Source organism: Rhizoctonia solani, chromosome 2 (assembly GCF_016906535.1).
Source record: "Rhizoctonia solani chromosome 2, complete sequence".
NCBI lineage: Eukaryota > Fungi > Basidiomycota > Agaricomycetes > Cantharellales > Ceratobasidiaceae > Rhizoctonia > Rhizoctonia solani.
In genome coordinates this window covers 433,020-447,200 of record NC_057371.1, presented here as the reverse complement: position 1 = coordinate 447,200, position 14,181 = coordinate 433,020, and the positions used below count along the sequence as shown (strand labels likewise).

General features: G+C 46.7%; 4 protein-coding genes across 4 annotated transcripts; 1 reads left to right on the top strand and 3 right to left on the bottom strand.

Moving 5' to 3' along the window:
* Positions 1 to 1,244: 1,244 nt before the first annotated feature.
* Positions 1,245 to 2,468, top strand: RhiXN_04740 (2OG-Fe(II) oxygenase family protein; the record flags this gene model as incomplete). The annotated part of the gene is made up of 9 exons (XM_043324556.1): positions 1,245 to 1,304; positions 1,369 to 1,553; positions 1,602 to 1,686; positions 1,744 to 1,838; positions 1,891 to 1,897; positions 1,945 to 2,048; positions 2,102 to 2,130; positions 2,187 to 2,290; positions 2,349 to 2,468. The coding sequence occupies 9 exons, from the start codon at positions 1,245 to 1,247 to the stop codon at positions 2,466 to 2,468; spliced, it is 789 nt and encodes a 262-aa protein (XP_043176975.1).
* Positions 2,469 to 2,794: 326 nt separating this feature from the next.
* Positions 2,795 to 6,287, bottom strand: RhiXN_04739 (exo-beta-1,3-glucanase; the record flags this gene model as incomplete). The annotated part of the gene is made up of 20 exons (XM_043324555.1): positions 2,795 to 2,925; positions 2,983 to 3,055; positions 3,114 to 3,272; positions 3,331 to 3,396; positions 3,449 to 3,551; positions 3,605 to 3,911; positions 3,967 to 4,026; positions 4,104 to 4,203; positions 4,269 to 4,613; positions 4,670 to 4,700; positions 4,769 to 4,839; positions 4,894 to 4,948; positions 5,008 to 5,063; positions 5,117 to 5,184; positions 5,243 to 5,377; positions 5,434 to 5,554; positions 5,611 to 5,717; positions 5,785 to 5,833; positions 5,885 to 6,221; positions 6,271 to 6,287. 20 exons carry the CDS (start codon positions 6,285 to 6,287, stop codon positions 2,795 to 2,797), a joined length of 2,391 nt encoding a protein of 796 aa, XP_043176974.1.
* A 389-nt stretch (positions 6,288 to 6,676) lies between these two features.
* RhiXN_04738 (exo-beta-1,3-glucanase) lies at positions 6,677 to 9,704 on the bottom strand (the record flags this gene model as incomplete). Its single annotated transcript, XM_043324554.1, has 16 exons — positions 6,677 to 6,819; positions 6,875 to 6,947; positions 7,007 to 7,165; positions 7,219 to 7,390; positions 7,445 to 7,748; positions 7,805 to 8,059; positions 8,116 to 8,464; positions 8,517 to 8,571; positions 8,622 to 8,692; positions 8,748 to 8,802; positions 8,851 to 8,906; positions 8,963 to 9,030; positions 9,082 to 9,222; positions 9,273 to 9,384; positions 9,438 to 9,593; positions 9,645 to 9,704. The coding sequence occupies 16 exons, from the start codon at positions 9,702 to 9,704 to the stop codon at positions 6,677 to 6,679; spliced, it is 2,229 nt and encodes a 742-aa protein (XP_043176973.1).
* A 1,746-nt stretch (positions 9,705 to 11,450) lies between these two features.
* On the bottom strand, positions 11,451 to 12,580 carry RhiXN_04737 (short chain dehydrogenase; the record flags this gene model as incomplete). Its single annotated transcript, XM_043324553.1, has 3 exons — positions 11,451 to 11,483; positions 11,538 to 12,134; positions 12,305 to 12,580. The coding sequence occupies 3 exons, from the start codon at positions 12,578 to 12,580 to the stop codon at positions 11,451 to 11,453; spliced, it is 906 nt and encodes a 301-aa protein (XP_043176972.1).
* Positions 12,581 to 14,181: the final 1,601 nt, after the last annotated feature.

Below are 14,181 nucleotides of genomic sequence, written 5' to 3'. Positions count from 1 at the left end.
AAAACACGCATACAGGACCCATAAAATGTCGGTTGCATTAGGATACAGGTGCAATTTTGAATATCTGAATACCTTAACGCGAGCCGACACCCAAAAAGGACCCGGGAAGGCCCAAGTAAGTAGAGCTGATATATCCACCGAAAGCAGCTTTGATCTTTATGATCTTTATATTGTACTTCTTTTACAAAGAAAGATTTGATCATACCCATGGCTGTTGTTTATGCGCACGAAATATTAACCACGCGACGAGTATGCGTGTGGACCGGTACGAGGCAGGAGCTTATATATGTAGCCAACACGGCGTTCAACTCACTGTTGTTGTGTTGCACCTGTTGGCTATTTTCCAGATTAAAACTATTGTATTGGCTGTAGTACCGGTATCGTACTCTCATGGTGAGTAGTTTTGGAGGTATACGAAGGTATCTTAACTCGCACTGCGCTCGGGTAGAAAACTAAGGAAAGAGAAGCAGTTGCTCATTTATATGTAACATAACTATTCGCGAACGGGTAATTAATCGGTTGTGTAATTCTATGCGTGTGTGTGATATTGAAATTCCAACATGAGTTTCATGCCAGGCTTTATATTCTAGCACTCGATTGTTATATAGTCCGATAGCTATGAAAGCCTCTGGTTGTTATGATAAAAACAACCCAGAGCATACTACAAGCGTGGAAAAGAAAAGGGCGATAAACCAAGCGGCTTTTATTAGTTTAAAGAAGACAATGCATTTGATGGCTTAAGTACCGCGCAGAAGAATGTTGAAATATAGGGCGCAGAAGAAATCGAACGATCACGCGGGTATAGGCAACAGAAAACAGGAGAGGCTACAATCCAAAGGTCTGCATAAAAATCCTGAATGGGCAACCCAACAACACTAAACCACGTGCATATTGTATTACGTAGCTCCGTTATTGAACAGTGCCATCATCCATTTCTTCGACCATGTCGACAGTTGATCTGATATCGTTAGCAACACAACAAATAGGTTCATTCCAGTCGATTCCAGTCATGTAAAGTAGGCAGTTATTGATAAATGGTGGGCTACTGACCCGAAGAACCGTGGGTTCCAGTGATCTATTGGGCCTATCTGGTAATACCAGCAGCAGAGCTCGCGTTGTGAGCGAGATTCAAGAAGCTTGCATACATGTTGGATTTTTTTATGGTATTGTTGTTAATCTTATTGGTTTTGGGCTCTATTTAATCTTCTTTAGTTAAAAACCACGGTATCGACGATAATTTGATAATGTCCGCTGTAGATGCTGCTCGACGATTTTATGCTTTGCCAATCGAGGAGAAAATGAAAGTAGGTGCACACAGGCCAACCAAGCAGGCAGGTGTTTGCTGGTACTGATATGTCTCTACCTTAGCTTGAATTTCGGAAAAACACATACTATAGGGGTTATTATCCTATTACTAAGAAGAAATACTCACATGAATCATTCGAGCTTGGGCCCGATGTCAATGTCGCTTCCAACAGCTCCTTGAGTGGACCGAATGTATGGCCGTCTCGGGATGTGATACCAGGATTTCAAGAGCCAGTACTTAAGTACTAGTGAGTTTTAGCATGCTTTTTTATGGCATTTAGGAACCTTAAGCTAAGCCAGGAGGTTGTTGGGCTTGGTATGAAGCTTTTGTCGGCATTCGCCTTGGCACTAAATCTACCCGAGGATTACTTTGCCGACAAGGTTAAGAATGGATCCTCACAAAGAAATCATTTGTTCATTGAAAATACTCGATTATAGGTTCAGACCACTCCGGCAACAATGCGTCTGACGTACTATCCACCTCAAGCACAGGCAATTGACAATGAGGCGCCAGGGCTCGGAGAGCACACGGAGTATGTCTTCTTTGAGTCAAAAGAAGTAAATCGAGCACTAATTTACCCTCAGCTTTCAGGTAAGCCGTTTGGTTCAAATACTAACTAGTATATTCACATTTTATAGCTCTTTACTATCCTATGGCAAGACGAAAATCGTGGACTCCAAGCATTGAACCCATCAGGTCAATGGATAGACGTTGCGCCAGTTTCCGGCACCCTTGTTATTAAGTAAGTAGGCCTGGTCTCCTATGGTGGATGATTGTCGACCACCCATGCTGCAGCGTTGCAGATCAACTTTCAAGATGGACGAGTAATTATGCTTATTTTTCTGCGTTATACGGTTCCACTCAACGCATACATCTTCAGATGATATATTCAAATCTGTAGTCCATCGTGTTATTAATAACTTCGAAGTCCGACGATATTCTATACCATTGTTCTTTGGTCTGGATCACGATGTAATGCTCGAGGTGAGTGAATCTTTCGGGGCTTAAATCCGTCCTGTAATTATATGATCATATGCGTCAGGCACTTCCGTCATGCGTCTCTGCGAGTCGGCCTGCTCGTCATGAACCCATTCGTGCTGGAGACCACGTTAGGGCACGATTCGAGAAAGTGCACGCGAAAGCAGAGTCAAATAAGGCATGAAACTTAGTTGGATGGTCAGCCAAGTTGTGTACCGAGTCTCTATGCGTTTCGAACCTGGGAAAGTCCGTGTTCAATATAAGAGTTAGCATGAATTAAACACTCTGTATTTCTGTGCATGTGCATGAATGCTGTAGCGAGGTGCAGACGCCACATGGGCACTATCACACGGAACGTTATATATATAGTATATTCGCATCCTAGGGGATATCCTAACAAGCAACAGACACAACGAATGACAAGGAAACAAAAGAGTGGAAAGGTATGCCAACTGGAATAAAATAAGATAACATTCGACCAACCAAGTTTGGTATCAAGAATCTAAGGAATTATGCCGAGATCCAACCAGCAACATTGGATTGGAATCCGTTTCGGTTATCATTTTGGCTGATAATAGGATTCGAATCCACGCTGAGCATGCTGGTAAGACCAACCGTAGACAAGGAGAAGATAGCAACATCTATAATTTTTTTCTATTAGCCTTGTATCGGAATGCATGTAAAAGCCTAGTGCTTACCTTTGGAGCTCTTGTCAACGTTGATGATCTGACTCTGGCAAGTGTAGTCGGCGAGACAGGCCTGGCTATAGTGCTGTGAACGATTTGATGAGTTTGATTTTTCAGGTTCCACTGGCTATTTGGGCACGTACCTGGAAGAAATTGTACAAGCCAGCGCCGTAGATGTAGATCTTGGATGACTTGGAGATAACAACCGACCAGGCGGCGGGCCCGGCAGTCAGCTCAGGGTCCTTGTAGGCCTTGGAGAGAGCGAAAGGAGCGGGAGGAGCGGGCTGTGGCTGCCAGTAGGGCTAAGGAGTAGCAGGAGTAGTCAATATGTATGCTCGTCTTTGGGGGTGAATAACTTACTGTTTCAGTCTGAATAAGTCCGAGGTATACGTTCTCAGCGCCAACGAGGTTGTATTGGTAAATGACCTAGATAAAGCTTTATTAGTTTCGATTGGTCGAAATTGAATAAGAGCCTTACATGGTGCTCAGAGCCTGAGCCAGTCAACCAGACAGGTCCACATGATTCGATCAAGATACCACGACCGGTATAAACGTCAATCTGGCGCTGGGTAGGATCGTCACTGAAAGGTGTGTCAATCGCATGTTCGGCAATATCGCATTCACATTTACTCACAGATCGTGATCGGCAGTCCAGACCCAGCCTCCTTCGTAGTACAGAGCAGCCTTCTCGGTGAGGTGCATGGCCAAGAAAGCGACGGTGCACTCATCGGTGGGTTGTTGCGCGTTGCTCGCAAGGCAGTTGCTGACTTGGACCCCGGATCCGGTGAATCCACCCAGGCGAATATGGACTTCCCACATTCCGGACATGTCTTCCTGACGGCTCGGTTCGCCAATGTTCCACCTGATGACGATCGCGCCAGCACTTCCAGAACGAGCAGAGAGAACCATGTTGCTAATCTGTACGGGCTTATTGTCGCCGACTGTCAAGCAAGATTAGAAGATTATATGGGTGGGAGGTTATGCTCGATGCCTTACCTTTACCAACGTCAATGACCACTCGGGGATTGTTCTGGTCGGCGAACTTCTTGCCGCCTCCTATAATGACAGACCAAACCTCGCCGACAATATCGTTCCTTGGGGAATCTTGATCGTATCAGTGACATAATAGGTACCCGCGTCAAAGTAGATGATCTTGCAGCCTGAGAATTTGTTGATGACGGCCTGGATGATGCGAGTATCATCGGTCACGCCATCACCCTTGGCGCCGTATTGCTTAACAGAGACAAATTCTACAAATAACATTAGCAGATAGTACTGACTAATTGAAGTTTACTTACGGTCAGCCGAATAGTCCTATACTCTGGGCGTCTCTTGGAGAAAATCTTTCCGGACGAATCTAAGAGCTTGGGCGATTTACGGACACCGTTCACAGCTCCCGTGCTGTATTCAAAGGCAGTGTTGGAACCTTTGTAAAAGTTTCCTTTGGTCCACTGTTGCACTGTCTTGTCTCCACCGGCGAGCAAGACGGTCCCGTTTCCGTCAACGAAGCCGGATCCTACGTTCTTGAAGACAACGTTGTCGAGGAGGAATGTAGTATTCGAAGTGCCAGTAACGCCGCCTGCCTTGATAGCAATTGGCGTATTTTCAAAGGTGGTATCGAGAATCATCTCGGAGCCGACGTTCTTTGGAAGACGGGTGAATCAGGAGGTGCATGGATGCCGAGGGCTGGCACACTTACGGCTGGAACTTCGAAGCCCACTTGACAATTTCTGCAAAAAAAAAAAAAAAAAAAGTTTAATGAGCGCCAAACTACGGCCGTGTTTCAGCTGGAACTCACTTGATCTTGAGATTTTGATATGTCCATGCCCAGTTCCAGTATTGCGTTACGGCGGTGTGTGCGTCCTCGATCTAGGAATGGTTCAGTTTTATGGCGAGGATTTGGGGAGGACGAGGGCGACTTACCGTAACATTGCGGACAGTAAATTGTTGATTTCCTACAGCCAAACCATATTGACCGCTATAATCGAAACGGCGTCATCGTTAGTATCCGACAGTGATCAATCCAGTACTACTTACCCGATAAGGTGCAAATCGGCCATGAATCCTCCAGATCCGTTTTCAATGTATACACCCTGTGGCCCACAAAATGTGAATCAATCCAATACATGATCCAAATGTAACCCACCTGTTGCTTAGTATCGGCATCTTTGGACATTTCAATCCGAAGATTTGTCAACGCGGTTGCCTGCGAAACTGAAAAATCATGATGTCAGTATCTCGAGTGACCCTATATGAAGCAAGAAATGCTCACGCTGCCAATGAACACCTCTAACGGTTGTGTTACGAGGAGCTTGGCGAGTGTCGATCACAAAGTTGCGAATCGAGCGGAAAAAGTTGTTCTGGTTGATATACCAGTTGTTGCCCTCGGGGGTATATGGGTTCGCATCTGGAAGCACTTGAGGTTAGAAAGGTCGCGACGAATTCAGCGACCAAAGGACTCACCAAGCACGGAGCCTTCTGAGCCGTTGTTGAAATTATCTGACGCGATCAACACAGGGAGATCCTTGGGATTTCCAACGATAGACGTGTAGTAATACGCTGCTATCGGTTTGGAAACGAGGTACTGGATTCACTCAAAGTAAATACCCCAGTATACACAACGAAGCAAGCTAGACGTACCTTGCCCGAAGGGAAGTAAACCAATGCTGGAGTCCTGGTGGTAGCCTCGCACCCTTGACCACAGCGTCCTCCTTCGGCAATAGCGCGCTGGATAGCCTCGGTGTCATCTATACAATTAAGAAACATACCCGATCAATCCATGGTTTCTTGGAAGTTTGGTAAAAACGTGCTCACCTGTCTTCCCATCACCCTTGGCTCCATAGTCTTTGACGTTGCGGTACACCTGAAAAAAAAAATTAGCTCCAAGTAGACAAGTCCCAGTTTTATTAGTTACCTTGTAGCCCGCTGGGTCATCACTGTATGGCGCAGATCCCCGGTGTTTGATAGCTTCGACCCAGTAAGGATCCTTTGGCTTGGCATTTCCACGCAAGTTACATCCCCCACGTCCTCCCCCGAGGCTGATCTCAAGGTCAACGTCAATGCTAACGACATCGCCATCGCCAACACCAACACCAACACCGAGGGATGCGTCCACGCCTACGACATTGGTCTGAGCGAGTGCAGGACTCGAGTTCAGAAGGCTCGTAACACCGAAAAGAACGAACGCGGACAGAGTCCGCTTAGGGAGAAATACCATGGCAGGAAGAGGGGGAAGAGACGAACGGTCGAATCTAATCGCGCTTTTACCAACGGTTTTAAAGGATCAGTAAGGGTACATACGGCCCACATATTTGCATGGCGTGTCAATCAGTGGGTGTGCTTCTGACACCTGGAGGGCTACAGCCTCAATTTGTTAGACCGACCCGAATGGTCCGAGCATGTTATTCCATGGTGGTAGTCGATCTTCTATCAAGGGAACGGCGCTTGTCAATCTTGGCATACCGACTCCGAATAACCATAACGGGAAGCATTCAGCGGCATCACTTGATGAAATGAAAGGGAAAAAAAAGTGGAATATGCAATTACGCGATACAGTGTGCAATAATACATACAACATTTTACTGTACCCCACAAGTCCAATCCACCGTGAATGATTTCTACAAGATATTATCTAAAACGATCTTCATTTCATTGCCATCGTACCCAAAACGCCGAGAGGCACGATCTTCAGGATTCAAGTTCAAACCTAGTGAGTCCCGGTCGCCGAAGACCAAAGAGTCATGGTCGATTGGAATCCGTTGCGGTTGTTGGCCTGCTTGGCGATAGCAGTGGACCCAACGTTGAGCATGTTTGTTGTGCCCACAGTGGACAGAGAGTAAACGTAAACATCTGCAAAATTAAAATAAGCTTCATCCTGAGATCAAACAAAATGATTCGGACATACCCGTTGAATCCGAGCTAATCGTCACAATAGAATTTTGACAGGTATAAGAGTCCAAGCAAGTCTGTACGTAATTCTATACCCAAACTAGATGAGCCAATCTCATTTAAGTGGGTCTCAACTAGGGCTACTGACCTGGAAGAAGCTATACAAGCCAGCGCCATAGACATAAATGTTCGACGAAGCCTGCACTCTCAAGGCCCAAGCAGCACTACCATTCGTGAAAGATGGATCATAGTAAGACGAGTTGATGGTGAACGGTGCCGGTGGCGCGGGGTTGGGTTGCCAGTAAGGCTGATCAAGAGTTATTTGCTTTGCCCCGAATCTGATCCGTGCTTGTCACTCACTGTTTCAGTCTGAATCAGCCCAGCATACACGTTCTTCGAGTTGACAATGTTGTACTGATAGAGAGCATGGTGCTCAGAACCAGTACCAATGAGCCAGACAGGTCCATTCGTGGATTGACTGAGAATACCGCGTCCAGTGTAGACATCGATTTGGCGCTCACTCGGGTCCTCACTATATGGGGCGATTAACTCCGTGGATAGTACGAAGCGGACGAGAACAACTCACAGGTCGTGATCGGCGGTCCAAATCCAAGCGTTCTCCATATAGGCCGTGGCCGTGCTGGTAATATGCAATCCCAGGAATGCAGCGGCGCATCCCGTGGTCGAGTGCGAGCTTCCTGCCAGGCAAGTAGACACATCGAGGTTGGTGCCCTTGAATCCTCCGAGGCGGATGTGGACGTCCCACATGCCAACGGTGCCTTTCTGGCCGGCCGCGTCGGCGACATTCCATTGCACGACAATCGCGCCGGCGCTACCAGCTCTAGTAGAAAACACCATATCGCTAATTTCAACGACTCCCTTATCTCCGGCTAAACAATTTTAATTAGCCAGGGACGGATTAGACTATGATCAAAAGAAGACCTACGGTTTCCGACTTGAATCACAGGGGTAGGTTTAGTCTGGTCAGCAAACGCAGATCCACCTCCGATGACTGTTGACCAGATTTCACCAACGACAATCGAGCCAGTTGGGATTTTGATAGTCTTAGTGACATAGTAGGACCCAGCATCGAAGTAGATAATCTTGCACCCCCAGTATTTGTCAAAGACAGCCTGGATCGCGGCGCTGTCGTCAGTTACACCGTCACCCTTGGCACCTTCAGCCTTGACAGAAACAAACTCTAAACCAATAACTTGTTAGGTTTGTTCAGCCTACCGCATAGGCGCGAAAACTCACGGCTCGGTGCGTAGTTGATGTATTGGGGCCTTGACCTGGAGAAGATCTTGCCGGTGGAATCGACCAAGGAACTAGGCTTAGCTGGCGCATTGATCGTGGCTTGAGTGTACTTGAATGTGGTTCCTGTTCCGGTATAAACGTTTCCTTGAGCCCATTGCCTGATGGTCTTGTCTCCACCAGCCAAGACAACCCTGCCGCTACCGTCAACAAGACCGTTGGTAACACCGGTAAACTTGATGTTATCGAGTAAAAGAGAGCCGGCAAGAGAGGAGGGAGCCGAACCAGAGGTGCGAATGAACGTAGGGGTATTGGTAACGACCGCGTCAACAATCACTTCTGCGCCAACAGTCTGCGTCGACATGATGTTAGTTTCCTGTATTTTTGACGTATTTGGAACCAACCTGTTGATCTTGCGTAAGACCACCAGTAGTAAGGTCGAATCCAACTTGGCAGTTGCTAATGAGCTTAGTCAGATTTTGCAATCGGAATTTGCCAAGAGCGCATACATAATTTTAACATCTTGGAAAGTCCATCCCCAGTTCCAGGGCTGGAAGATACCAGACTGAGCGTTCGCGACCTGTAAATCCGGGAATTTAGAATCGTTTAACAGTGTGAACCAATTTTGGACATACCGTGATATTACGGACTGTGAATTGCTGGTTGCCCATCCAGACACCATAACGACCACTAAGAGGAAGGTTAATATATGTGCAATTATAGCCATAAATGACTTACCCATTGAAATACAAATCAGACATGAATCCTCCAGAGCCGTTCTCCATGAAGATGCCCTACATAGTAAAGGTCAGCAAATGTGAAATACGATAGTCGTGTGCTTTAGTCTAACCTGGTGATTATTGCCAGCAGCTTGAGACATTTCGACGCGGATGTTAACCAAAGAAGTAGCCTGAGAAACTGAATAAATCCTGATGAGTAACTAAATATTTTAAATGGTGGGTAAAGTACCTTGCCAGTGAAGACCAGTTGCAGAGTTGGCAGCAGGAACTCGGCGCAGGTCGATGATGAAGTTGCGGGTCGAGCGGAAAAAGTTGTTTTGGTTAACCCACCATTGGGCCCCACCACCACCAGGAATGTAAGGGTCGGCATCTTTGATCTTGTCAGTGATGTATATCTCGTTTTAATACGCCAACACCTACCGATTACGGCGATACCATTGAAGCTAGCAGCCGCAAGTAATGTAGGTGGGTTCTTGGCGTCTCCGACCATGGAGGTATAGTAGTATGGAATGATTGGGCTCGAGACGAGGTACTGTTACAAATACGTTAATAAATATATTTTCGATGTCTGACTATCCCACGTACCGTGCCCGACGGGAAGTAGACCAATCCAGGCGAGACCGTGCTGGACTTGCAGCCTTGACCACATCGGTTGCCATCCGAAATCGCACGCTGGATGGCCGCAGTATCGTCGGTAACACCATCACCCTTTGCACCATAGTCTTTGACGTTGCGGAAGACCTGTACACAAGGTTAGGAATCCTTATAAAATCTCTATCAATTCTGACCTACCTTGTAAGTCGAGGGGCTGGGGTTGTATGGCGAACCACCGCGACGAGTAATAGTTTGCATCCAGTACGGATCGCTAGCCGCTGCGGTTCCAAGACCAAGAGGTGCAGTGCATGTTGTACCGAGTGACTGCACAGATGAAACCAAGTAAGCTGCTGCAAAAGCAGCTACAGAAGCGATACTGCGCCCAAATGAAACCATGTCGATGACCAGACACAAGGGGAAACGAGGATGGCACTGATAGCAAAAGTCGGTCGACACACCATGTTTTATAACGCCGGACGTCAAGGCCGTCTATGGATTAAGCTTGCGAAATTCTCACTCGATTTGATGATATCTTGAGAACCGAACGCGCACACACGCCAAGCGACACCGGTTCAAGCAGCGGTGATAGTTGAATGTATTGCTATACATCCACCAACAACAAAGCGAAGCAAGCAAGTTTCTTGGGAGAATAATGAGAGATCACGAGATGTTGGCCGGATTCCCCTTCCGGACACAAGCGACATTAAGCCGGGCATCGCGAGAGCTTTTCGTGTGGTCGGCTCGCTTCTGGCGGGTCTGGCCATCCCGGAATTTTGCAAGGTGTACCATAGATGTAGTATCATCCGACCACACCTAAGCGAAAAGATGAACAAACTAATATGGCCGTATTCGACGTGGCATGTGGTGGGATCGTCCTTCAACGTCGATCCGAAATCACGTGCCTGTCGGAGCACAAATTGCAATCATGGATCGCCATCAAGGTTCGGAATCTAGTCAAACTCGAAATAAAACTATTGGTATGGCCAATGTGCGGTCGTGGATATTGGTGTTCAGCAGAACTATAGTGAATACCAAAAGCCAATTGCACGGGATACATGGCTATCTTCGGTAAAGAAAAATAGGTCATCATCGCGATAGGCACATGTGGTACCCTTCTGACTAAGAATGTGGTCAACATTGATAGTTTGATAAGCATAATTCATCCGAACTCAACCTAATAGAAGCTTCGTTGTGTTTCGCTTAACTTTTGGGTAGTGGTATTTGAATTGTTGACAAAATCGGTGGGGCGAGCCATTGGCCACCTGGAAGCATATTGGCCATCCTAAAGCCCTGGCTGCTCGCGTGTGTGTGGTCGCTTATTAAACTCTAGGCTAGTCTTGGTCGGTTTCAATCAGCATTTGAGTGATCTTATGCAGACACTTGCCGCGCATGAACCCTTCCGTGGCCGATAAACCCCTGAATTGTGCTATCTGTCATTAGGAGGGACTATTAGAATCCATAGAGTTGTTCACGTTGATAAGCTCTTAGAGATTCTCTTACAAAATTAAAACGACTAATTATGTCATGTTTTCCTCTTCTCTTCTCGGCATCTTACGGATAGAGGAACACCATGTATTTACTACGTTCAATTGATGATTGTTCACGTATTTGTACATCCCAGAGCTCTCGGTCAATCGACTTGGTCGGCTATCAACCACTCACTGACAATGGACTCTATTAAAGACTCCTAAATCATTGGAAGAGAGCCACTGTCTCCGAAATCAGAGTGTACACTTTCGGATAATAGCGATATACAACCACTGCGGCGAGCTGCAAACCGCATATACTCAATTCATTGCCACGTAATCTTACCAAGACTAGCATGGAATTGAAGTTTTCTAATAAATATACATGTATACATTACAACAACCGAATGGTAGAATTTCTATCCATTCCATACATGAATAATATAGCAAAGGCATGCAGCAAATATGCATGAGTGTTCGAGTAATTTAGAAAAGTAAATGAGATCCAATCCATCAGGCCGAGCGGGACATGCATGTTTTAGCCTGTATGATCCTGAACAGGGGGGTTGGACTAAGTTTAAATTTGTTAGACACCTGGCAGAGGACTGAAGGGCTCCAGACTCACTAGTATTCTATTAAGAGCTTGGACAATTGCTTTATCCAGGCATGGGCGCTGAGCACCGGGAGGACATTTGGGACAAAGAAGGGCGGGTTGGGTGTGCTCATGGACTCGACAAGACTCATTCATTGAAGCTTCTGCATTTCTTCTCCCGCTTGTCTCAATCTGACTGCCAATTTCGCAAAGTGTAATCGCGATGACGAGGAATAAACCCCCCAACCCAACTGGGATCATCGTCACTAGAGCGTACGATGTAGCTTGTGTGTCGACACTTTCACCTGGGCGAACCAGCACCATGGTTATCAGTCCTATCAACAAAAACAACGATGAGTAAGTCGCCATTACTGCTGGCAGCGACATTAAAAATGCCGCAGGCTTGACTACTTTGGGCCCGGGAATAAGGGTGCCCTGGGCAAGTCGGGCAATAGCTTCGTCGGAGGAACCTCCGGCAGAGATAGTCATATATGTTATCAAAATGAGGCCTTCCAGCGATAAACCAAATGCTATACTATAGAAGGCTGTCACCAGCCAGTAAATGCGGAATGTGTTGCTTATTGATTGGATTGAAAGAGCTGCAGCGCTTGTAGCAGTAATAACCGACATCTAAAACTTGCGAATCAGCCGCCAGCCCATTTGTGCACATTTTCTCAAATAATTGAATACTTGCCGTAATGTTGAGTCTGTCCCACTCTTCCTAAGTATTTGGTAGTTGCATTATCAAATGATTTGCAGATCAGCTATTCTGCAACTGCAACTACAGCTGCTCAACCCACCTGCTGCTTTTGTCGCATGGATTTGAGAGAACTGTGTTCGGATCCCCTATCAGAGTGGGTCGCCGGCTTAGACCAGGGTTCGTAATCTTCTGTCATAGGGTAAATGTTTTCGAACAAGCGCAAGCGCTCTTGGTACTTTTTTGGAAACCCAAGCGTAAGCAGGGAGACTGCATTCCACAGAGTTTCCACTAGTGCTACCAGTATTTTACTCTCTTTGCCTGGCCCATCATCTCCGTTGCGTTGGGTCGGGGGGATTGCGCCTTCCAAATCTGACATAGTGAGTTGTATATAGAATACAGACGGGTTGGTGCAACTAGAAGTTGAACAATGCCAACGATTTTATACTTGAGCATTGACGCTGGTGTATTTAGCTCCACAGTCTGGCCTCACCTAGGGCACATGTGGTATGAGCGCCGTGCTCATGAATAGACTTAGTCGTGCCGAAAATCCCTCAAGACCACATTCAAAAACTGGCATCATGTACATGTACAGCGGCGTGATGATCACAGGCGTCAATCGATAATTGTTCCCACAGGAGCCAACGAGAAAGAATCCACTCATTCCATAGGATATTCACTCTTAGTTAGCTCAGTCACTGATAAGCTCGTCGTTGCGGCAATTGGCATGCGAGGTTATTCATGCCATCCGATTTCGAGTACGCCCGGTGGCTTCACAACTGGCGATTCAAATTATTGGTATTATCTATTGGTACATGCGTTTACCATGTGTATGGTCGGAAAATAGGCTGCACGCGGTATTTGGATGATGGTGAACATATTCAATAGTTAACGCGTGTCCCGGATTCATCTAATATATCAAGTTTGATTCAGTTTGAAGCGCTTTTGAATTTAAGCTCACCGTGCGGATGGTAAATTGTAATATAAGATGAAATGTATCACATAATTCTTAGATCGCGCACGCCTTGTAACCTGTTAGGGCCCGTAAGATCACATTTCTCGGGAAGCACAAACGAAATCGTTGCAATTATCCTTGATACATGTCTCGAGCACCGCGGCCTAACGAACGCCAGCTAATTTCTTCAGAGTACTCATACTGTCTTATGCATATCGTACGGTTGGGGCCCATCCACGCTACTTTGGAGCTCCAGAGGGTGTGGATTATGGACAAAAGGACGACCGGAATAGGGGTATTTAATATTTGAAAATGGTTTGCCAACCCGATCCCGAGCTTCGAAGCGTTTGGAAAGCCAGCACCTTCACGGGCCGCATGACTATGGTTCAGTAAGGATGCACATGTACTTGAACGTGATAGGACTCGTATATGCACCAGTGGACAGCGTGGGTACAACTGGTTGTGGGTTGGTAGTCGTGTTACCCCGCCTAAAACGATTGTCAATCTGCATCCTGCCGTGTTAGTGTTCGCCGGTCGCAATAAATGGTAGAATCCTCCTCATCCTGAGTGTCAAAAGTGGATCCACGGTCGAGGAGTTATTGAGGCCAATCCCTTCATTTGTCGGCTTCATTTTAAGTGATCCAGTACATCCGGCGCCATATTCACTGTGAAGTTATCTTCATTTATGTCACAACTAAGCCGTCGGAGAACTTGGCCAAGTGCTAGACAATGTCGTATTCTGGTAATTTCCATCAAGGTTATGCTGAGCCTAGGGCCTCTCGCTTCAGAGATCTACCCATGCATGCGGGTGCTCCTACATGGGAAGGTCTAGCGCCATAGTACCGGGTACAAATCATCATGTTGGGGAGACGCCCGAGCAGTTTTAGCGGACTCGAACGCGAGCTGGGGCCCTGAGACACGGGTATGACTCATGGGCCGGGTGGACCATCAGCACTCGAGGTAGTGGTGGCAGGTGAGGAAAGTGGGATGAAAAGAGACCTAGCGCGGTGCTCGATTCGTCTGTC